The 24,623-nt window shown below is 40.8% G+C and overlaps 1 protein-coding gene across 1 annotated transcript in view; it reads right to left on the bottom strand.

Annotated features, from left to right (window-relative positions):
* The window catches only part of UMAD1 (UBAP1-MVB12-associated (UMA) domain containing 1), a 142,005-nt gene that overhangs the window by 46,554 nt on the left and 70,828 nt on the right, over nucleotides 1-24,623 (bottom strand). Inside the window, exons 4-7 of the mRNA XM_050937634.1 lie at nucleotides 14,402-14,487; nucleotides 6,993-7,028; nucleotides 4,214-4,279; nucleotides 2,558-2,688 (exon numbers count right to left, since the gene is read on the bottom strand). Of these exons, the coding sequence (XP_050793591.1) occupies nucleotides 2,558-2,688; nucleotides 4,214-4,279; nucleotides 6,993-7,028; nucleotides 14,402-14,487 (319 nt within the window). The remainder of the gene's footprint in view (nucleotides 1-2,557; nucleotides 2,689-4,213; nucleotides 4,280-6,992; nucleotides 7,029-14,401; nucleotides 14,488-24,623) is intronic.

Below are 24,623 nucleotides of genomic sequence, written 5' to 3'. Positions count from 1 at the left end.
GGCTGTGAAATTTTCACATGCGTAAGAGGGCACTTTCATGGAACTTTGTGACTTGCTTTCCCTCACCCTGAAGCACAAGAATACCAAGATGAGAGCACCCCTCACAGTTGAATTACCATTGGGGATGTTGAAGTGCCTATAGTTATCCTTCAGGACTCAGCCTACCCCTTAATGCCATGGCTCATAAAGCCATACACAGGCACCCTGGACAGTAGTAAGGAGCAGTTCAACTATAGGCTGAGCGAGTGCAGAATGGTGGTAGAATGTGCATTTGGACGTTTAAAAGCTTGCTGGTGCAGTTTACTGACTAGGTTAAACCACAGAGAAACCAATATTACCATTGTTATTGGTGCTTGCTGTGTGCTCCACATTACCTGAGAGAGTAAGGGGGAGACATTTATGGCGGGGTGGGAGATTGAGGCAAATCACCTGGCAGCGGATTATGGTGTGACAGTTCTGTTTGTTTCTCCTTGATGAAAACCCGCCCCCTTGGTTGACTCTACTTCCCTGTAAGCCAACTGACTCCCCCCCCTTCGATGACCGTTTTCAGAGGCAATGAAGTCATTATTGTTTCAAAATCATGCACTCTTTATTTATTCAATCACACAAACAGGGGAAAAACTCGCAAGGTAGCTCAGAAGGGGTGGGTGGGGAGGGAAGCACCAGGTGATGTATATGAGGGGAGGAGGGAAGGACAATGCCATACTACAGTTCAAAAAAATTATTGAATGTCAGTCTTCTGTTGCTTGGGCAATCCTTTGGGGTGGAGTGGCAGGGTGCCCATAGCCGCCTCCTCTTCCTCCACATCATGCCTTCTTGGGCATCTGGGTGAGCAGGATATGGAATTTGGGGAGGAGGGCAGGTGGTTATATAGGGGCTACAGCAGCAGTCTGGCTCCTGCTGCCTTTCCTGCAGCTCCACCAGATGCCTGAGCATGTTGGTTTACTGCCACAGTAGGCTCATTAGCCTCTGGGACAGAGATGATAGGGGGAGCGTAGAAACATTTGCAGCTGCGGGAGGAAAAAGAAGGGAGAGTAGTATTTAAAAAGATACATTTTAGAGAACAAAAGGAAGAAGACTATTTCGTACTCAATCAAACAATTCACATTACATAGCACATGTGCTTCTCCCTCAACTCCCCCACCACCACCTGGCTAGTATTAGGGAAGATCTCTCAGCCCAATGTGCACAGCTTAGCATGAACGGGCCTCCACCCACTGCAGGCAAAGGCTTTTAGAGTACCTCCAGGAAAGCTTCATGGAGATATCCCTGGAGGATTTCCACTCTATCCCCAGACATGTTAACAGACTTTTCCAGTAGCTATACTGGCCGCAAATGCACCCCAAGTCTTCAGGGCAAATTAAACATCCAACATGCTTGCTTTTAAACCCTTTGGTGAGTGTACCTTTGTAAATATAATAGAGGTGCCTTCTCTGGCTTCATGGTCAGGAACCCTGCTTTGGGAGGGTTGGGAGGGTATTGGCTCCAGGGCGATGAACACTTCTGGGCTGCCAGGGAGAAGGGATTCTCCGCTTGCCTGCTGTGCGCTTGTCTGCTGCACGGATTCTTTCCCCCATATAGCAATCAGATTCAGTACTTCCTGTTCAGTCCATGATGGAGCTCTTTTGTGATTCTGGGACTCCATGGTTACCTGTGCTGATCAGCTCGCCATGCTGGCCAAACAGGAAATGAAATTCAAAAGTTCCCAGGGCTTTTCCTGTCTACCTGGCCAATGCAGCTGAGTTGAGAGTGCTGTCCAGAGCGGTCACAGTGGAGCACTCTGGGATAGCTCCCAGAGGCCAATATCATCAAATTGCATCTATACTACCCCAAATTCGACCTAGCGATGTCAATTTAAGCACTAATCCCCTCATCGGGGAGGAGTATAGAAATAGATTTTAGGAGCCCTTTAAGTCAACAAAAATGGCTGTGTCGTGTGGACAGGTGCAGGGTTAAATTGATCTAACACTGCTAAATTCAACCTAAACTCGTAGTGCAGACCAGGGCTACGAATTGAATGACTGAATCTAGATGCCTACATCCTACAGGCAGTAGCTCTTGTTTTTGTCATTAACTTATTAAAGAAATAATCCAGACAGCCAAACTTGGCTATCATTTAGGCAAGCTGACAGCCCAGTCTCATTGCCAAAAACAAAAAACAGAAGAGATAATGATAGCACTGTCCAGCCTCTGAGCTTAAGTCAAACAAATGATTAAAAAGGTGACCAGCTCAAGTAAATGTGAAAGTCTATCAACTTAAACAACATGTGCTATTACTCCTAAGATCCAAATAAAATGGACATGAACAACAAATCTCATTTTGTCCTTTTTGGGTCTCATGACATCCAGCACAAACTAAATCATATTTGGGACTATGCCAGACAAGCAAGCACTGTTTACAGAAGTCTCAGAATCCTGGACGATCACGATGCTGACAGAGCTCAGCTAAATATGTTGTTTATAATACTGTCTTGTTTTGCAGAATTTTTCCTACAGTTAGTGTATGCTCCCAAAAACATTGTGCATTGCATTACCAGCATTTGACGCACAAAACTACAGATAGTTTTCCACTTGTCCCAGGTCACAGAGCATTTCTGTCTCTGCCATTTCCACAGTCTGCTGTACCAAATGCTCCAAGGAAGTTCCAGTGAGCCATATGTAGTCTTCCACATGAATTGTGAGACCTAGCTATAATCAGGATTATAAGTATCTTACAAAAGGTATATAATTAAAAATGTCTAACAATATATAATTTGGATAACTAGGGATTAAGCAACCCCCCAAGGGAGTCATTTCCCCCCACCCCACCATAAAAATATACAAGAAGCTCTCCAGACACAGGGGAATAGCCACTAAATATTTGAGGGGAGTATGAAGCCCATGAAAGGGGAAATCAGCAGAACAAACCGTATAAAATTAATAAGCAAAATTCCTTTAATTTACAGACCCAACATAGCTCGCTTTTAGTAGTTTATTTGAATACAATTACTCTTACTACAGCTTCTGCCCATTAAATTTGATGACATCTGTTGGGTAAAGCGGGCATATTGGTCATCAATAAGAAGTGCAATATCAAATAAGACATGAGCAGCTTTACAAGGTGACAGTAGGGAGATATGAAGAACCAAAGTTATTACCACAAATATCTTTTGTTTCTTGTATCAGTGTAACCTCAGGGTGTCCTCAACACCACAGACAGAGTAATCTTTACAAATCCTAATTTACAACCATACCATCTGTTCAAATATTTTATTTTGGTCTCCACAAGTACATACTAACATAGTTGTCAAAGAGGGGCAAAAAAATATATAATTTTACTACCTTTCCCTGCCAATGGAATGGGGAACTACATGAAATTAAAGGAAAATATTACTAAAGCTTCAAAATACTATTAATATATCTAAATAGTCTAACAATGCGGATGTTGGGATGCATTATAATCTTAATTTTAGAATCCCAATAAAAATAGGTTAAGACTGAATATTGACAAATTGTGCAATAAAAATGCAAAAGCTACAAACTGAAGTACTGTGAAAACTGATAAAACCATGGTACTTCCTATCACTGTAATACTGCAACTAAATCAGAAGCTTCATGTTTCTTAAACAAAGATTATTTTATGGGTTCAGTCCTGAAAAATTGAGAACTCTGGCCCTTATCCAAAGCATGGTATTTAGGAATGTGTTCAACTTGAGGTATGTGAATAGTCCCACTGAAGTGACTTACTGAAACTACACAGGCTGAATTGAAACCAGAGTGCTCAGCACCTTGCCAGGTCGTGCCCCTATACTTGAAATTCCTCTGGCTGCATTTTACATAGTGTTATGCCACGTCAGAATAGTGAAGACTGGGAATTGCTGAAATCTAAACAAGTTCCCTTGTGATACGTTGAGGAGGACAGAAAATAGTTATCAAGATGCTTTTGTTTTTATTTAGCTATCACTTATGCACTATGCAATTAAGTTAAGCAAGAACTATGTAAAGTGGATATCAGTTAACTGACATGATTTAGAAATTTGCAGTGTTGTACCCTAGTATTCCCAGGATCTGACAGAGAAGTGGTAGCCTTCCGGCTAAGAGCGGTGAAAACATTTAGTATCTTTTATTGGACCAACCTCGGTTAGTGAAAGAAACAAGATTTTAAGCATAGCGTTGTGGAGCTCGAAAGCTAGTCTCTTTCACCAACAGAAGTTGATCCACTAAGAGACATTACCTCACCCAGCTGGTCTCCCTCAAGATTTAGAAAGACACACACAGAGAGCAACAAATCCAGTAAAATCTAAAGGGAGAAGGAACAGCAAAAGAAACAAAAGTTAATGGAGAATCTGTAGAAGGTATTTGCTTCAAGAACCACACTTTTCACAGTTTCATCTCTGAATAAGTAAGTTACCTATGGAAAATGACACTAACATTATTTTTGATCACCATTTTCCCTGTTTCCCCAATCACAAAGCCCGCACATTTTAAATTTTAAATCAGTGTTTAAAAATAAAAGCCAGTTTGCAATGAGAAAATAAAGCTTTGATTCCTTTAAACAACTGAACATTCCTAGTTAATTATGCACAACGAATATTTGATACCCATCGTAGTTTAACTGACAAATAGCTTTAAATAAATTACAATATCTTTGCAGAATATTCTTCGAATTCATGTGCTATCATTAATGCAAGACTAAACAAGTTGTGTAATATTGTGTCTCTCACTAATACCACATTAAGTATATAAGATGGCAATCTGCAGTACAGAGCTAAATATAACAATCAGTTTTTAGGGCTGTCTGACTAAAAAAAATTAATTGTGATTAATCACACAATCGCGCTGTTAAATGGTAATAGAATACCATTTATTTAAATATTTTTGGATGCTTTCTACATTTTCAAATATATTGTTTTCAATTACACTACAGAATACAAAGTATATAGTGCTCAGTTTTTATTTATTATAAACATTTGCACTGTAAAAAACAAAATAGTATTTTTCAATTCTCCCATTGCACTACAGTACTTGCAATCTCTTTATCAAGAAAATTGAATTTACAAATGTAGAATTATGTATAAAAAAAGCCTGCATTCAGAAAGAAAATAATGTAAAACTTTAGAGCCTACAAGTTGACTCAGTACTACTTCAGCCAATCCATCAGACAAACAAACTTGGTTACATTTACTGGAGATGATGTTGAATGTTTCTTGTTTATAGTATCACCTGAAAATGAGACCAGACATTCACATGGCACTCTTGTAGTCGGCGTCACAAGATATTTACGTACCAAATGCCCTAAAGATTCATATATCCCTTCATGCTTCAGTCACCATTCCAGAAGACATGCATCCATGCTGATGACAAGTTCTGCTCGATAACATCCAAAGCAGTGTGGACCAAAACATGTTCATTTTCATCATCCGCGTCAGATGCCACCAGAAGAAGGTTGATTTTCTTTTTTGGTGGTTCGGGTTCTGTAGTTTCCGCGTCACAGTATTGCTCTTTTAAGATCTCTGAAAGCATGCTCCGCACCTACTGCCACTCATTATGGAAGGCACTTCAGATTCTTAAACCTTGGGTTGAGTATTGTACCTATCGTTAGAAATCTCACCTTGGTACCTTCTTTGTGTTTTGCCAAATCTGCAGTGAAAGTTTTCTTAAAAACAAACAACACGTGCTGGGCCATCATACGAGACTGCTATAACATGACCTATATGGTAGAATGTGGGTAAAATAGCAGGAGACATACAATTCTCCCCCAAGGAGTTCAGTCACAAATTTAATTCACGTCTTACATCAACAGCATGGAAGCATGTCCTCTGGAATGGTGGCCAAAGCACGAAGGGGCATATGAATGTTTAGCATATCTGGCATGTAAAGACCTTTCAGTGCCAGCTACAAAAGTGCTATGTGAATGCCTGTTCTCACTTTCAGGTGACACTAAATAATAAGCAGGCAGCATAATATCCGGCAAATGTAAACAAATTTGTTTGCCTTTGCAACTGGTGAACAAAAAGTGGGACTGAGTGGACTTGCAAGCTCTAAAGTTTTACATCGTTTTGCTTTTGAGTGCAGTTATGTAACCAAAATAAATAAATAAATCTACATTTGCAAGTTGCACTTTCACAATAAAGAGATTGCACTACAGTATTCGTAGGAGGTGAATTGAAAAAATACTTTCATCATTTCTAGAGTGCAAATATTTGTAATAAAAATAATAATACAAAGTGAGCGCTGTACATTTTGCATTCTATGTTGTAATTGAAATCAATTTGAAAATGTAGAAAAACATCCAAAAATATTTAATAAGCAATAGAATACCAAGTGAAAGTTGACAGTGCGATTAACACCGCAATTAATCATGATTAATTTTTTTTAATCGTGATTAAGTTTTTCAAGTTAATCGCATGAATTAACTGTGATTAATTGACAGCCTTAAGAGTTTTATTGTGGTTTTTTTAAGTCCTGTGATTTCTCCTTGAACTACAAATTAAAACACAAAACACGTGCACACAAGACTGGATATCCAAAATTATCCATCTTCCTTCCATAGGAATTGAAATGTGTGCATTATTCCTGGGTTTTTTTTTTTGTTTTTTTTTTTAGTACACTGAGGTTTTAAAAACTGTTTGGTGAATAGCCAAATACTCAGTTATATGGGTGCAAATATCTGTGTGCGCCTAATATATGGACACCAATGTCACATCTTAAGTTGGCTATTTATGCATGCATGTAGCCAGTTATGATTTAGGCACCCCCCAACATGATGTTTCCATGTGACTTTGAATATCTCTATGCCTTAATATTTAGAAATAAAAGATTTACTCCCCCAGAAAATCCAATATTTAATTCCAGAAACTTCTCTCCTCCTTCCTCTAAACACATAAAACACTTTGAAATAATGCAAGATTGAAGGTACATTTTACATAGGTTATGAAGAGCTATGTTGTCAGCCATTGTTGTGAGAAAACTTCAGGAAGGTTTGTTTTCCTCACATCCCAGCCATAACTTACTGAATCTTCTCCAGCAGAGACAACACTGCATCTGACCTAGAAACCCAGATGGAACACATATTAAGGGTGAAATTCATCTTTTTGCAGGGATCTCTCAAAACAGGGTTTAACTGGAACTTAAGTAGTGCACAGGTCTTGGGCTGCCCTTCTTCACAGGGATGAATTTCATGATAAAGGTAATTTTCCCAACATCATGCTCTGACAATTTGCATGGCTCTGAGATCAGAATAGAGCCCAGCAGTGATGTATATAGAGTCCAACCCTTGTCTAGTACAAATGATGTTAAAAGATAACAGACATTTAAAATACATAATGCATTTGTCACTTGACACAGAGAATCCTAACCTGAGATGGGACCATTCTATTTGGTTTCATTCTGACCATTGATCGGTACACGAGACAGATTATAGATTCATAGACTCTAGGACTAGAAGGGACCTTGAGAGGTCATCGAGTCCAGTCCCCTGCCCTCATGGCAGGACCAAATACTTCTAGACCATCCCTGATAGACATTTATCTAACCTACTCTTAAATATCTCCAGAGATGGAGATTCCACAACTTCCTTAAGCAACTTATTCCAGTGTTTAACCACCCTGACAGTTAGGAACTTTTTCCTAATGTCCAACCTAAACCTCCCTTGCTGCAGTTTAAGCCCATTCCTTCTTGTTCTGTCCCAGGGGTCAGCAACCTTTCAGAAGTGGTGTGCCGAGTCTTCGTTTATTCACTCTAATTTAAGGTTTCGCATGCCAGCAGTACATTTTAATGTTTTTTAGAAGGCCTCAGTCTATATATTATAAAACTAAACTAGTGTTGTATTGTAAAATAAACAAGGTTTTCAAAATGTTTAAGAAGCTTCATTTAAAATGAAATTAAAATGTTGATCTTATGCTGCTGACCCGCTCAGCCCGCTGCTGGTCTGGGGTTCTGTTCACCTAGGCCGGCAGCGGGCTGAGTGAGGCCTGCAGCCGGGACCCTGGCTGGCAAGGGTCCGGCTGCCAGAACCCCAGACCAGCAGCAGTCCTTGCGGGGCCAGCAGCCGGGACCCAGAGGGCTTAGGGCTGGAGTCAGGGTATGTGTGGGGGTGCCAGAGTCAAGGCTAGAGTTGTTGGGGGTGGGGAGAGATGGAGTCAAGCAGAGGGCTGGGTATGTATGAGGGAAGTACAGGGTACAGGGCAGAGGTCTGGGGTGTGTGCAGGGCAGAGGGCGGTGTGGGGGGGGTCGGGGGTCAAGGGAGAGGGTTGGCTAACTGCCCCTCTAAGAACTCCCAACCCCCCCGCTCCTTGTCTCCTGAACCCCTGCCCCCAACTGCCCCCCAGGACACCACCCCCTATCTAAGCCTCCCTGTTCCTTGTCCCCGGACTGGACCCTACCCCCTACCTATCCCTGACTGCCCTGATCCTTATCCACACTCCCATCCCCAGCCAGACCCCCGGGACTCCCATGCCCCATTCAACCACTCCCTGCTCCCTGACAGGACCCCCAGAACTCCCAACCCATCCAACCCCCCTCGAACCCTGCCTGCCCCAACCCTCTCCACACCCCTGCCTCCTGACAGGACCCCAGAACTCCCAATTCATCCAACCCCCCCCCAGGTCCTTGTCCCCTGACCACCCCCTCCAGAGACCCCCCATCCTAACTGCCCCCCCTTGGACCCTCCTTGCTCCCAGTCCCCTGACTGCCCTGATCCCTATCCACTCCCCACCCCCGATAGACCCAGGGACTCCCATCCCCATCCAACCCCCTCTGCTCCCTGAGTGCCCCCTTAAGAGACCCCCGCCCCTAACCACCCACCCTCCCCATCCAACCCACTCTGTCCTCTGACTGTCCCCACCCCTTATCCAACCCCCCCAGGCCTGGACCCTTTACCATGAGGCTCCACACAGAGTTAGACACGCTGCTCTGCGGGAGCACACAGACTGCCCCTCAGAGCACTGCGCGTGGCGGTGGCAGAGCTCCGGTTGAGCGGGAAGCTTGTCTGCCTCCCCGTGGAGCCAAACACTGCCCCGTGGGAGCTCGCAGGGCAACAGGGCTCCAGGGGAGGTGAGAAGGCGGGGGAGGGGTCAGCAGCTTGCTGCGCTCCAGCCCAGAAGCATGGACCCTGCAGCTTGCCGTGCCTGGAGAGTGCGGCCATTTGCCCACCCCTTGCGCATGGCTATGCTTCTGCTCCCTGCCCCTGCGGGGGGAGCGGAGGGCAGAGGACAGCGGGCCGGGCTGGGCAGGATTTTTTAATGGCATGCTGGAGTCCTGGCAGGCTCCAGCATGCCATTAAAAATTGGCTTGCGTGCCGTCTTTGGCACGCGTGCCATAGGTTGCCGACCCCTGTTCTATCCTTAGAGGCTAAGGTGAACAAGCTTTCTCCCTCCTCCTGATGACACCCTTTTAGATATCTGAAAACTGCTATCATGTCCCCTCTCAGTCTTCTCTTTTCCAAACTAAACAAACCCAATTCTTTCAGCCTTCCTTCATAGGTCATGTTCTCAAGACCTTCAATCATTCCTGTTGTTCTTCTCTGGACCCTCTCCAATTTCTCTACACCTTTCTTGAAAAGCGGTGCCCAGAACTGGACACAATACTCCAGTTGAGGCCTAACCAGTGCAGAGTAGAGCAGAAGAATGACTTCTCGTGTCTTGCTCACAACACACCTGTTAATGCATCCCAGAATCATGTTTGCTTTTTCTGCAACAGTATCACACTGTTGACTCATATTTAGCTTGTGGTCCACTATAATCCCTAGATCCCTTTCTGCCATACTCCTTCCTAGACAATCTCTTCTCATTCTGTCTGCATGAAACTGATTGTTCCTTCTTCGTAAGTGGAGCAATTTGCATTGGTCTTCATTAAACTTCATCCTGTTTACCTCAGACCATTTCTCCAATCTGTCCAGATCATTTTGAATTATGACCATGTCCTCCAAAGCAGTTGCAATCCCTTCCAGTTTGGTATCATCTGCAAACTTAGTAAGTGTACTTTCTATGCTAACAGCTAAGTCGTTGATGAAGATATTGAACAGAGGCGGACCCAAAACAGACCCCTGCAGAACCCACTTGTTATACCTTTCCAGCAGGATTGGGAACCATTAATAACTACTCTGAGTACGGTTATCCAGCCAGTTATGCACCCCCCTTACAGTAGCCTCATCTAAATTGTATTTGCCTAGTTTATCGATAAGAATATCATGCGAGACCATATCAAATGCCTTACTAAAGTCTAGGTATACCACATCCACCGCTTCTCTCTTATCCACAAGACTCATTATCCTATCAAAGAAAGTATCAGATTGGTTTGACACAATTTGTTCTTTACAAATCCATGCTGGCTATTCCCTATCACCTTCCAAGTGTTTGCAGATGATTTCCTTAATGACTTGCTCCATTATCTTCCCTGGCACAGAAGTTAAACTGACTGGTCTGTAGTTTCCTGGGTTGTTTTTATTTCCCTTTTTATAGATGAGCACTATATTTGCCCTTTTCAGTCTTTTGGACTCTCTCTCCCGTCTCCCATGATTTTCCAAAGATAATAGCTAGAGGCTCAGATACCTCCTCTATTAGCTTCTTGAGTATTCTAGGATGCATTTCATCAGGCCCTGGTGACTTGCAGGCACCTAACTTTCGTAAGTGACTTTTAACTTGTTGTTCTTTTATTTTATCTTCTAAACCTACCCTCTTCCCATTAGCATTCACTTTGTTAGGCATTCCCTTCAGACTTCTCTGTGAAGACCGAAACGAAGAAGTCATTAAGCATCTCTGCCATTTCCAAGTTTCCTGTTAGTGTTTCTCCCTCCTCACTGAGCAGTGGGCCTAGCCTGTCCTTGGTCTTCCTCTTGCTTCCAATGTATTGATAAAAAGTCTTCTTGTTTCCCTTTATTCCCATAGCTAGTTTGAGCTCACTTTGTGCTCATTATGTTTTAGGAAAGTTTACAGAAAACTCCCTCTTCCTCCAATGGCCAAACTAAATAAAAACGAACACTTAAAATACAGATAAACTATATATGTCACAATAGATCATACAATTAGCACCTGTAGCATAAAGGGAGATGAAGAACATTCCAGTGAGCAAATTGCAGAGAGAGAATAATCAAGCCAGGGGCAGATGTGACACTCAAGAAAGATTCCATTGTTTTATTAGAGAGGGAGTAAGGATTCATTGAAATGGATCCTCATTAGATGATTTAGTTTGGTTGATAAACCTCAAAAGGACCACAGTTTTAAATGTCTTTTTCCTTTAAGAACAAACACAAGATCAGTTATCAGAAATAATCAGTAGTATGAAGAAGTTATAATTCAAAAAATTATACATTTTCAACCCTGGTACTCATGTTTGTTTTCTTGCTTAATCTCCCTCCAGCTCTTTTCTAGAAGCCTTTGCTATCAGTTCACCAAATCAGTTTCTGGTTCCTCATTATTTTAAGCTGAACAACACTCACTAGTGACGATGAATTAAAGGATTACCATATCAGGCAGTTTTTAATCCAGATTTTTAAAAAACCTGCAGACCTTAGTGTCACCCGCTATTAAACGAACACTAACATCATGCAGACCTCCAAGATACCAAGAAATTACTGAGACCAAGGCCTTCATGGTAATAAATGCCACAATGACAGAAAGAAAGCAGAAGGAGAAATAGTTCCAAGGCTAAATTAGATAGCTTTTCCTAAACATTTTATGTATGATAGTTAACAGGAAAAAAAACCCATTTCATTGTGGTACTACATATATTTAAAACTATGAGACTATGCAGAGTAGGTTTGTGTTTAGAAAAAAATAATTTATGAGGGGGGAAACTGAAGTGCTTGTGTGCGTACCATGTACAACATTTTTGGGGTGCAAATGCATTAACATGACATATGGATAAGTTCATCCTGTTTATCTGTAATTGTTTCTGTTTCAATGCCTAACTTAACTTGTTATAATTCATTACACCAACATTATTTATAACTTGTTCCATACCATACCATTACTAGAGAGCCATCTTTAAAACTTTCCTAAAAGGTTCCCTTTCCAAATCAATACTGGAGTGTATGCTGAACATACTATCACAGGCTTAGCTATGTCTCCATCTAATGTAACATTCTTTTCAAGCTAGAAAACACGTAAGGGCTGACAATTTATGCCCAATCACAGAGGATATGAGTCTGTTACAGCTCTTCTCTATAGAGCTTATTTGTTCAGCTTAAACTGTAGATGCTCAGGCTTTCAGCTTGGGGAGGGGGGGCTCTGATTCAATTCTTCATGTGTTACCTGCGATGACAACTGACATTTTCATATTCCAAAGCTGACAAAGTTAGTGGGCAAGATCTTCTGATCACTTGTATACATGTAACTAAAACGTCAAATTTGATTGCTCCCCCCGCAAAAAAAATGTTAGATTTCTCCACATTCTAGGACAATAGTCAGGAACAAGAAGAGTTACTCATTTTTATTTTATTATGTTGGCTTATGTAAACCTTAATTGATCTTAAATATTTTCTTTAGTCTTCATTATTGTATAGATTAAATTTCCACTGCTACCAACAGACTAAGACAGAATTAAATTACTACATCATAATACTCTATTTCAATTCAAGTAAAAATCATCAATACCTAATACCATGTATAATGTCTAATAGGTTTGAAATAAAAAACTGATCATGCCAAGCTGTACTAGATTAGTCCTTCATTAATGCTGTCTGTTGTTACTGTCACGTGTTCATACTGTGACTGGGTTCATAAAATACACAGTGCTCTTGGTCCATCTTCAAGTCAATACCATATAAGCAGATGGGGCTGGAAAACATCAACACTTGGACCATTCACTTATAATGCATCACGTCCTGGAGCATGCTTTGCTGTATACGTGGGTGCGAGTTTGTTTTAATTAAGTTCATTTTGAAAACTCACATTCTATAATAGTGGCATTTAGGACAATGAAAACAGTATTTGCACTAAGGCCTATATATCGTGAAAGCTTTGTTAAACCTTTACTTGCACTACTATTTGTTGAGGATTTGGTGGTATTTGCATAAAACTTTTAGATGCACCACTGATGCAAAGCATTCTTTTCTTTCTCACTCAACACTATGCTTCTGGGTGACACCCCTGGACAGTTTGGGCATCAGCTCTGCCTAGCCTGCTTGCTGGTCTATTGAGAACCATCAGCTATACAACTGACCCACTGAGAGAAGGCAAATACACCTTATGACTCATCAAGGCCTGGAGTGGGCATGCCTATGGACAGAACTCTAAGGCTTTCAAGCCACGTGCTGGGCAGCTTGTATTTGAAACAAAGGAAGCACAGACCACATGGTAAAAAACTATAAAATGCAGCTGCATCTTCTCCATTTTGTCTTCAATCCTGCTTCTTACCTCTGAAGGAAATTCGCTACAAACTGAAACTCTGAACAAAGGACTGAATGACCCATCCAAGCTGTAGATGTGTTCTAGAGGGACTTCAAAGCCAGTAAACTCACCAGTACTGCTAGGAACCTGATATATGGACTTTGAAGTTTTTGTATGTATGTGACTTTTACCATCCTCTTCTTGTTCTTTCTTCTTTATAATAACCCTTTAGTTTTAGACACTGATGAATTGGCTGGCAATGTGGCATTTTGGGTAAGATCCAAACCTATAGTGAGCTGATATTGTGGTCGACCCTTTGGGGTCAGAAGAACATTTTGTATACGTGAGCAGAGTTTAAAATAACTTCTCACTGTACTGGACCAACGTGCTGATTGGGAGCCAGAAACTGGAATGCAACAGATTAGGGAGCTGTGTGATTTCTTTTTTGCTTCTTGATAACCAGTGTGGGAGATCAGAAGTGCAGTTGTGATTGCTCGGGGGGAGTTTAACTTCAGTGTTACTCACCAGACTTGGGAGTATCTGCTCTCCCTTTCACAGCCTGCCCTGACCTTGGCTTTTCCAGCAAGGGCTGACCAAGGCACCCCAGTCACAGATAGTTCAGTGGTTTTGGTGCTAGCCTGGAACTTGGGGGACTTGGGTACAATTCCCTACTTTGGCAATTCATGTGTGACCATAATCAGGTCACTTTCTCTGTGCCTCAGTTCTCCATCTGTAAAATTGGAATACTACTACTTTACAGCTCCTCTGAGGATACAAATATTACAGATTAAGCAGCATTCACATGCTACGTTAATGCAGGCTATATAAGAATCTTAGATTGACAGAAAAAGGCTTGAATGCAACAGCACTATTACAGTTGTGTTTCTCTACCATACTGACTTTTGGGACTCTCAGCAGGACCTCAGTTTATTTAGTTTAAAAAATTCAATCACATCTATGCCCTTGTCTGCAAAGCCAGAGCAAAATCTACTACCTAATATCCTTAGAAATCTCTGGAATAGCTGCAGTTTATTCAATAATCTTCTGCTAAGAAATGTCACCAAAGACACTTAAGGAAATGTAGTCTCTCTTACCTGAACAGGTTGACTGTATGTAGGTCCTGCTTCTGGAAATGAATTTTTATCTTTAGATGCTCTTCTCTGTTCATTAATTGTATCACCTATCAAAGCAAAAAAATAAATTTTAGAGAAAGGTTTTCCGTCTTCCACACAAACTAGTAAATCAATTTCTAGAGTACTACTCTGCAATTATATGTCACTGTACAAGGGAGAATTAAGTCTACATATAATATGTCATTTCCACATTTATATTTTCCAACTTGAAATCAAGGGAAAAAACCATACACTTGCATTTTGGAAAGCAGTCCACACAGTAATAATTAGTGGTGGTATTTGAAACAAAGGAAGCACAGACCACATGGCAAAAAACTATAAAATGCAGCTGCATCTTCTCCATTTTGTCTTCAATCCTGCTTCTTACCTCTGAAGGAAATTCGCTACAAACTGAAACTCTAAACAAAGGACTGAATGACCCATCCAAGCTGTAGATGTGTTCTAGAGGGACTTCAAAGCCAGTAAACTCACCAGTACTGCTAGGAACCTGATATATGGACTTTGAAGTTTTTGTACGTATGTGACTGTTTTACCATCCTCTTGTTCTTTCTTTCTTCTTTATAATAAACCTTTAGTTTTAGACACTGATGAATTGGCTGGCAATGTGGCATTTTGGGTAAGATCCAAACCTATAGTGAGCTGGTATTGTGGTCAACCCTTTGGGGTCAGAAGAACATTTTGTATACGTGAGCAGAGTTTAAAATAATAGATTAAGATGGGACCCAAATTATGAAAAAAATCTAGAATCCTTGGTTTTAGACTGTTCTGGAAATATTCCAGCAGAGCCAGTCTGGAAAAAGAAAAAATGCTGTCAGCCTTTGAGAGGCAGCAGCAAAGTGGGGATCTGGAGCCAAAGAACATCACACACATAGTTAAAAAGCATGCACCAGCCATTTATCTTCAAGAAGATGTGGTGGATGCCACAGCTGTAGCAGGCAAAATCATAGTAAAATTCTAAAGGCCATGAACTTGAATTGATCTTGAAGAGCAAGAGTACAAATAATTTTAATAAACAACGTAAGAGTGGTGAGGAAATAATTTGGAAAACTACAAAAAATTTTAGTCAGATTATCCCGTATACTCCCAATTATCCAAACATATGAACATAAGAATGGCCATAGTGGGTCAGACCAACGGTATATCTAGCCCAGTATCCTGTCTTTAAACAGTGGCCAGCGACAGATGCTTCAGAAGGAATGAACAGAATAGAGCAATTTATCAAGTGATCTATCCCCTGTAGTCAAGTCCCAGCTTCAAGCAGTTAGAGGTTTTGGGGACACCTAGAGCATGGGGTTGTATCCCTGACCATCTGAGCTAATAACCATTGATGGACCTATTCTGAATGAACTTATCTATTTTTTTTTTATGAATGCAATTGTACTTTTGGCCTTCACAATGAGTTCCACAGGCTGACTGTGTTTTGTGTGAAGAAGTACTTCCTAATGTTTATTTTAAACCTGCCGCCTATTAATTTATTTGGATGACTCCTGGTTCACATTATACACTTCCTTATTCACTTTTTTCACACCATTCATGATTTTGTAGTCTTCGATCATTTCCTCCATTAGTTGTCTCTCTTCCAAGTTGAAAAGTCCCAGTTTTATTAGTTTCTCCTCTTCTGGAAACTGTTCCATTCCCCTATTCATTTTTATTGCCCTTCTCTGTGCTGCTTCCAATTCTAATATATCTATTTTGAGATAGTACAACCAGAACTGCACACAGTATTTAAGGTGTGGGCACATCAGGGATTTATATAGTGGCATTAGGATATTTTCTGTCTTAATATCTGTCCCTTTCCTAATGGTTCCTAACATTGCGTTACATTTTTGGACTACCACTGCACATTGAGCAGATTTTTCAGAGAACTATCCACAATGACTCCAAGATCTGTTTCTTGAGTGGTAATAGCTAATTTAGAGTACATCATTTTGTATGTGTAGTTGGGATTATGTTTTCCAATGTGCGTTACTTTGCATTTATCAACATTGAATTTCATTTGCCATTTTGTTGCCCAGTTACCCAGTTTGGGGAGATCCCTCTAACTTTTTGCGTGTTGGCTAGTTTTTTGGGTTTGTTAGGGCTTTTAAAATAGCCTGTTGCTTTTTTTTCTTTTTTATTGGCTCCCACCCCGGCCTGCCCCCAGGCCCAATCAGAAAGCTTGAATGCTGACTAGCATTTGGTTCCAGCTGCTGCATCACCTGAGTACCTGTGCATGGTGATATGAAAGTAGGGTGATCGGATGTGCAAATGCACCCTTTACGTTGTTAAAAACAATTTAAAGATCCTGCCCGGCTCCCATCCTAGCGCCTGCCACTGTGGGCTGCAGAGCGGCTCCGTGTACCATGCTGGACAGTGCTGGGGCAGAGGGAGGGTGAGTCAAGCCAGCTGTGCTGAGGGGGAAGAGACAGCTCAGGGGAGGAGCAGGGCCGGGAGCTGTGGCAATTATTGCTGCAACTTATCCAGGTCCAGGAGCAAAACTTTCTGCATCATCCATGAGAATGGAGTGGGTGAAGTGGCAGAGAGAGCTGGGCTAGGGTGGCAGGGGGAGGGGGAGCTGGGCCGGGAACAGAGCAGGGGGATATCCACGCTGGGAAAGCGGGGGAGGCGAGCTCACGGGGTGGTGGGATAGAGCTGGGCACAGGACTTTGAGGAGTGGGGTGGAGGAACCAGGCTGGAGGGAGCCAGGCTGAGAAGGGAAAAGAGCAGGAGAGGGACAGAAGTAGACAGGGATGGCTGGGGGGAGGGGCAGAGCCAGGCAAAGGACTGTGGGAAGGGCAGAGCTGGGCTGAGCTAGAGAGGACTGGAGCCTGGCTCGAGGGGCAGCAGAGGTGGGCAGGGACGGTGGAAAAGTGGCAGGGGGATGGGGATTAGCTGGAACACAATGTCACAGATCTGTTACCTAAAAATGGTGGCTCAGGTGTGGGAATCTCCCTCACATCCTATTCAGTGAAGACTGAGGGCTTGGCTACATTCGAAACTCCAAAGTTCTCCCCCAGCGCTGCGAGAGAGAGCTCTCCTCCAGCACTGCAGGTACTCCAACTCCCTGTGAGGATTAGCTTGCAGCGCTGGGAGTTTACACTGACAGTTTACACTGACACTTTGCAGTGCTGTAACTTGCTGCACTCAGGGGTGTGTTTTTTCACACCCCTGAGCAAGAAAGTTGCAGCGCTGTAAAGCGCCAGTGTAGCCAAGGCCTCATACAGAGAATTCACTTAGCTTCTCTGCAATGGCCTTGTCTTCCTTGAGTACTTTTGCACCTCGATTGTCCAGTGGCCACTGATTGTTTGGAAGGCTTCCTGCTTCTTATGTACAGTACTTATTTTTATTTTTTTGCTATTAGATTGTGTGTCTTTTGCTAATTGCTCTTCAAATTCTTTTTTTGACCTAACTATATTTTTACATTTGACGTGCCAGAGTTTATGCTGCTTTATATCTTCCTCAGTAGTATTTGACTTCCAATTTTTAAGGATATCGTTTTGTCTCTAATCACCTCTTACTCCTTTTTGGTCCTCTTACTGGTGGGTTCTGTTTGTTTAAATTTGGACTATACACATAAATTTTGAACCTCTGTTGCAGCATTTTTAAAAAGTTGCCATGCAGTTTGCTGGTATTTCACTATTGTGACTGTTTCTTTTAATTTCTGTTTAACCAGTTGTCTCCTTTTGAAATTAAATGCTATTGTGTGGGTCTCTTTGGTATCCCCTTCCACTCCCAATAGAAGTAAAACTTAATTAGATTATGGGTGCTACTTATGGTTACTTCCTATTACTGCACAGAACCTTATTTTAACCAGTCGCTTCTCAAAGGAGTCACTCTCTGCTTCTTCCAGTACTTTAGGACTGATCCTTGAACCAAAAAGGTCAGGTCTCTCTAAAATTGCTCACTCTGAAGTTCCTATTACTAGAGTCAATAACTTCAGCCCAATGGGTAGAGAACTGAGGCACCTTATTATCTTGCCACCATATATGCAGTTTTTCCAGATACTGTAAGGTTAAATTATTCCTAAAGCTTTTACTGAGTTTTATTGTTACGCTGACCTTCTATCCCAACCCTTTAGAATAGGCAACTGAATTATCTGGGTGTGAACTCAAGGTTTAGTCTTGTTTGTTTTTTCTATCTCATTCTCAAGCGTTTAGGAAAGTTATTTGCCTGTTGGATAATCACCAATATGGAAAAGCAATTTCTAAGACCCCCATTGATATACAGTCTAAGCATTTGTCTAACCTATGATCAATCTTATTGTCATCACCTGAGTGTCAGGAAACATTCCTCTAGAAGCATTCTCTGGTTCCTGGGCAGTAAAGACTGAAGGATCTGTTGTAGACATGTGTAGGCTGTCATATGGACTTCCCCACACACCATTAAATCTCATCAGCTGGACCTTCTGTCTGTGCAGGATACTCCCTTTGGCCAAAAGACACTACAGGCAGCACTTTAAGGTAAGCCCTCTTCAACGGATACTGCTTCCTACACCTGTCAATTATCTCTATTTTTTTCCCCTAGGGTTGGAGAGAGGGATACATGATGACTATTTCTCACTGACAATTTTTTTTTTTTAAAATAGGTCTCCGGCATCCTCTTGATTTTTGACGAAGGGTGACACTGTTTTGCCCTCTCTACTCTCCGATTCTGCTTTGGCAGTACGGTATCTCACAGAAGAGAGGAGGAGTTGATATACTTAGCTCATTGTCACAAAAAACCTTTGACTCCTTGATTCCAGGTAAGGGGGAAAAGTTGATGGGAAGAATGGGACTCAACACTTTCCTCTTACTGTCTTCCAGTGGGAGAAATAACAAACAGAGTATTATCTATGAGCAATATCCCCTTGTATTTACTTTTCAGTTTTACCACTTGATTTCTCATTTTCTCTAATTCAATATTCTTTGAAATTAGTTCTACAGCCCCTACCTTAGTTTACAAGGCACAGATGTTGTTCAGCAAAGAATATAGGTTAATCGTACAACTCTATATTTCACCACAAGACAACAATTTCTACAAAATTCAACAGTATAGATTTTTTGCTTTTTAATGAAGTCACTCTAAGTGATTAATTCATCTGCATGACAAATCAGCTGATCAACCCGCAAGACTTTTATGAGCTATTCCACAGAAACTACATTTTTGTACATTATAACCAGCTGAGACATCATGGGCTTTGCCAACTCTGTACTAACTGAATTTAATCCTAATGCAGTAGAAAAATTTTCTACTGTGCACATCTTTTGGCTCTCTCCCCCCCATCTGTGCAAATTGCTGTGTCTCCCCATATATACGATGAGTAATTCTCAAAAATTTCATTCTGAAGTTCAACTTAAAACTGTATCCAAAGGACAATGACATATACACATGGAAAGGCTCTCAAAGACTCACTGGCATAATATTTATGGATGGTAATATTTGTCAACAAATATACAGTTCAGTTTGTGACTCAACTCTGAAAGTGGGAATTCTGAGTTTCATAATCAGGATATTCTTATCCAAAATTACATCACTACTGTACACACTTTCATATGGATGGGATGGTACATTCCTAGTACCATCTGACCGGATCAGAATTTTTGAACCATCAAAAGACCAGAATTCTTGGTTTCTATCCTTGGTTCTGTTATGAGTCACAGTGTTACCTAGGCCAATCATTTAATCTCTCTCTGCTGTTTTCTGTAAATGTTCATAAAAATGAGTTACCTATCAAACAGCAATGTTCTAAAAATATGTTTATCCAGTATTTTAAAATTTTCATATGAAAGAAGCTACGTAAGTGTGAATTATTATAAAGTTAGACAAAGTACAATACATTTTAAAAACACATTTTCCTTGCCTGTGCTACAAATTATGAAGTGCTTAGCTTGTTCATGGATTAGACAGCATCAAAGAAGCAGGAAAATAGGAAGATATACAGTAAAGAAAGAAAAAACCACAAAAAGGAACCGCAAGGAGTTTAAAGGAAAGACAAACTAAGAGAAAGGAAGACAGACAGACTGCTAGACAAGAAAACCTAAAGTAGTGGTTCTCAACCTTTTCCAAATCAGGGCCTCCCTGGGGCCCTTCTTTTAGCAATATGGGAAGAAAAAGGACAGTAGCAATCACCTGTCTGCGGTTCCCCAGGTTAACCCATGTTCTGGAAAAAAAAAAAATGGAGAAATGTGAATGCTGTAAACATTGTACTAAATATGGGAAAGAACATGGACTAATGAAACTGACGGGATACAACTTTGCTAAAATCAGCTAACTATTTAGACACCCTAGATAGGTCTTTTTTAAAGCGCTCACTGACCACTCGTACATTCATCCAAAACAACAAGCTGGGGCAGCTCTGCACCACCACAAGGAGATATTTGCACAGAGCCTCATTTGATTTGGTATTAATAGATTAAAAGTTACCTATCATACTTGCATGCAGTTGCTTAGTTTTAAAATATCTAAAGAAAAAAGTTAACAACATAATGATACCTGGAAGTAGGAGAACAACATACAATGGCATATTTCGATCAAACTGAGGGATGAGAATGAATCTTCTAAATAGGCAATATTTTTATACGAAACAATTGCCTAAAACTCTCTCTCCACAGTTATCAACCATAATTTGAAAAGAACTCTCCTACCCTACAGCTACCTCTCCATACATGCGCCACAAAAAAAAAAAATAAAATAATGCAGTAACTTTAGAAAAAGCAATTTAAAAACTGATACACTATAGCCTGTAAACCAAGTCTGTTGTCTACATTTCCCAGGCAAGAATTACTAATACTTGTAGATCAAGAGACTGTGCCCCTCTCTACCTATTACTTAATACAATCTCTCTCTAAATTGCAGCCTCTTTCAAAATCATAGGATTGCAGCGGTGAATCCAGAGATCTAAGATCTAATGGAAGGTTTATGTTGCACCTACTGCAGCATTTGCATTCCATCACGACTTTGTGGGAAGATCAATGTTACTCCTAGGTTTGTAACCCTAAGGAAAAGCAGATTCTTTTCCTCTAACATAATATTGCACAATAATCTACTTCGTCCACCAATAATAATCGCTTGAAAACTCCTGCATGTCCTAAACGGTATACAGTAACATGAAACCATTACACTATGACAACATATGAAAAAAGGAATTCCGAACCGAAGACAATTTTACTGGACAGAGAGAGGGCATAACCTTTCCGCAGTACCAAAAATATATATATTTCAACAGCTAACACACACTAGTCTTGGGTTTCACAATAAAATTAATAGTAGAAATACGCTTACCAACTTTAGTGACCTGATGTACTTTAATTTGTGTGAAAAACTGGCTATTTTCCCCCTATTTTCATCAACAAACTTAAACGTGTGTCTAACCTGTCCTCAGAAACAGTGAAAACAACATCCAAAACCAACAGACTAGCTAAACTCTGGATCAGACTTCTTTCCTGCATAACCAGCTCCAAAAACAAAAGATTAAGTGCTACATTTTTTAAAGAGCAAACAGGTCAATAATGTGGATTAACCGGGATTAGTGTTATTTTCAGATTACTTTTGTGCTTTAAAATGGTTTAATATTTCTAGGAACTTCACTTTAAGGCCGATTTTGTAAAGGAGACTCTGAACTAGGGAACTCCTGATTTACTTTTATCCTCTAATATAAATAATATGGAAATAAATTTATCAATTTAATTTTATAATCTAAGAGTTTAAAAAAAATTAGTAAAATTAGCTATGAAAACCTTTGTCACTTTAATACATAAAAAAACTTGCTAACAACCGTTGATTCATTCTTTTTATTTTCTTGTTATACTTGGAAATATAACAGTACAACTTCCTTAGGGAAAAAAAGCTCTGACCTTTAAAATATTGGGATTTTACACAAGTCTGCTGACCATTTGAATGGAAATCATACAAAGATAAAAACAAACAGATACTTCTTAACAGAATCAAGGAAAATTTATTATAATTTCTCTGTAACTAGACAATTACCATAGACAAGCTATAATTTAGGCAGAAAATTGAGGTGAATGATCACAATCTTCCACTTACAAGGCTAGTACACTAAAAAGCCATGAAATACAGGCATCTTTTCAGCTGTCTTTTCCAGGTAAACGTGAAACACAACCACCACAAAATATGAGCTGCATTTATTTCATAGCTTTAGCAACACACAGAGTTCATACAACAAAACAAATGCATTTATGGATTGTTTGGATACTGCATAAACAGATATAGCAAAGTTACTACCACTAAAAGCTTTATTACTTATATCATTTGTGGCCAAAATGGAAAACTACCATAACCACAAATCGAGCACTTATATTACAGTGAAGTATAATGACCACAAAGAGCCTAACCAGAGTCAGTTGGAAATTTTCTAATGGAATGCTTTCAGTAGGAAAATGCCAGTTCATCAAAATTAAAACATTGCTGGAATGTGCTGATTTCAATTACGCTTACGGTGGAAACCGGCCTAATTTCTTGCCAGTTCACCTATTCCACCTCCCCAGACTGACAAGGCTTCCAAGCTCCTGGCTCCTCAGCAGCATACTTTGCTGGAAAGCCTGAGCATCCAGGCTCCATTCTCTGGACGCATGGGATCCTCCTAATTTCCTGACTCCCAGTCTGTTTGGCAGAATGCCTGGCAGGCTATTGGAGAGTCCAAGTTCCTTTACAACAGTGGCTGTCAAACTTTACTGGTGACCCCTTCCACATAGCAAGCCTCTGAGTGCGACCCCACTTATAAATTAAAAACACTTTTTATATATTTAACACCATTATAAATGCTGGAGGTAAAGCGAGGTTTGGGATGAAGGTTGACAGCTTGCAACCCCCCACGTAATAACTTCGTGACCCCCTGAGGGGTCCCCAATCCCTAGCTTGAGAACCCCTGCACTACAAACCATCTGGCAGGCTGCAACTGAGTGGAAGCTCCCAGGGCTCTCAGACTCCTGGCTGCTTCATAGCCCATCTGACAAGCTAGCAGGGAGACAGGGTTCCCGGGCTTTTCAGCAGACTGGGACTACAAGGGCTTCTAGTTCACCTGAGTCTGCAGCTCCTCAGTAGCCTGAGCAAAGGCTCCCAAACTCCCTGACAGCCTGCCTGTGGGAAACCACTGGGCAGGCCCCTGGCTCCCAGGCTCTGCTCCTCCACTCTCCAGACTGCTCTGCAGCTGGCAGGATGCTATGGAGCTCTGGCTCCCAGACTCCAGGGGCTGCTTTGCAGGCTAGCTGGCCAGCTTCATAGGCTCACAGGCTGGCCAGTTCCCTGGCAGCTCATCTAGTGAAATGCCAGTGAGCCAGGGCTCCCTGAGCAGCCCAAAGAGGAAGCCAAAAGATTTCTATTTTAGTTCTCCCAAAAGGTAGTAGGTCCTGTTTAAACAAACAAAAAAACCCAACTTCCATCACAATTTGATACAAATGTTCTTTTTTCAAAATATGAATGAGCCTTTTCATACAACAGAAAGATGGTTTCCCTGTCATCTCTAAACCTGATCTCTGGAAGAAAGTCATCTTCTACATATTTAAATTAGGCCTGATCTTATTCGCAATAATTTCAAGGTTTGATTTTAAACCAGTTCAATTAAACCTACACAACATTGTATATGGACAGTCTTAAAGTCCACTTGAACTTGGTTAATATTGATTTAATCTGTTAGTAAATTACAAGTAAAATCTAAACAGGACACTACCAGTTTTTAAACTAATTTATGTTTAACCACGCAGGTATTTACACCCATTTAATGAAAACTTTTTAAAGAAAATTCTGCCACCATAACATGCAACAATTTATTTCCCTAAGCTCTAAAAAAAGTGAAAGATTAGGTGGTTTCATAGTTTAGAACCATGAAATATGCTACTGGTTTGCATATGACATAATTATATAGTAAATCAGAGGATCTTATCGTATACATCACATCTCATGCCATATGTCTTAATACGGTGGATCTGTAATTCGTAACCAAAACTGATGTTGACAGACAATTAACTTGCATGCAACTGAAGGAGAGAGGAAATGTATGATATGAATTAAAGTATTTCACTGCTTCAAATGAGTGCACTGGAAGAAACATTGAGATCATCATCTATTTGGTGGTATTTAACTTTTAATAGAAATGCAGGGGAGATTTGGATTTTCCAGTTCATTCCTCAAATGCAAGGAACTGATCAGCTTTAAATTTTGGTCATTCATTTGGGTGCAAACTAGTATTTTTCTCCTTGCCATGTCT

The sequence above is a fragment of the Gopherus flavomarginatus genome, chromosome 2 (genome assembly GCF_025201925.1).
Source record: "Gopherus flavomarginatus isolate rGopFla2 chromosome 2, rGopFla2.mat.asm, whole genome shotgun sequence".
Lineage (NCBI taxonomy): Eukaryota > Metazoa > Chordata > Testudines > Testudinidae > Gopherus > Gopherus flavomarginatus.
This window is presented reverse-complemented; position numbering and strand designations above follow the sequence as displayed.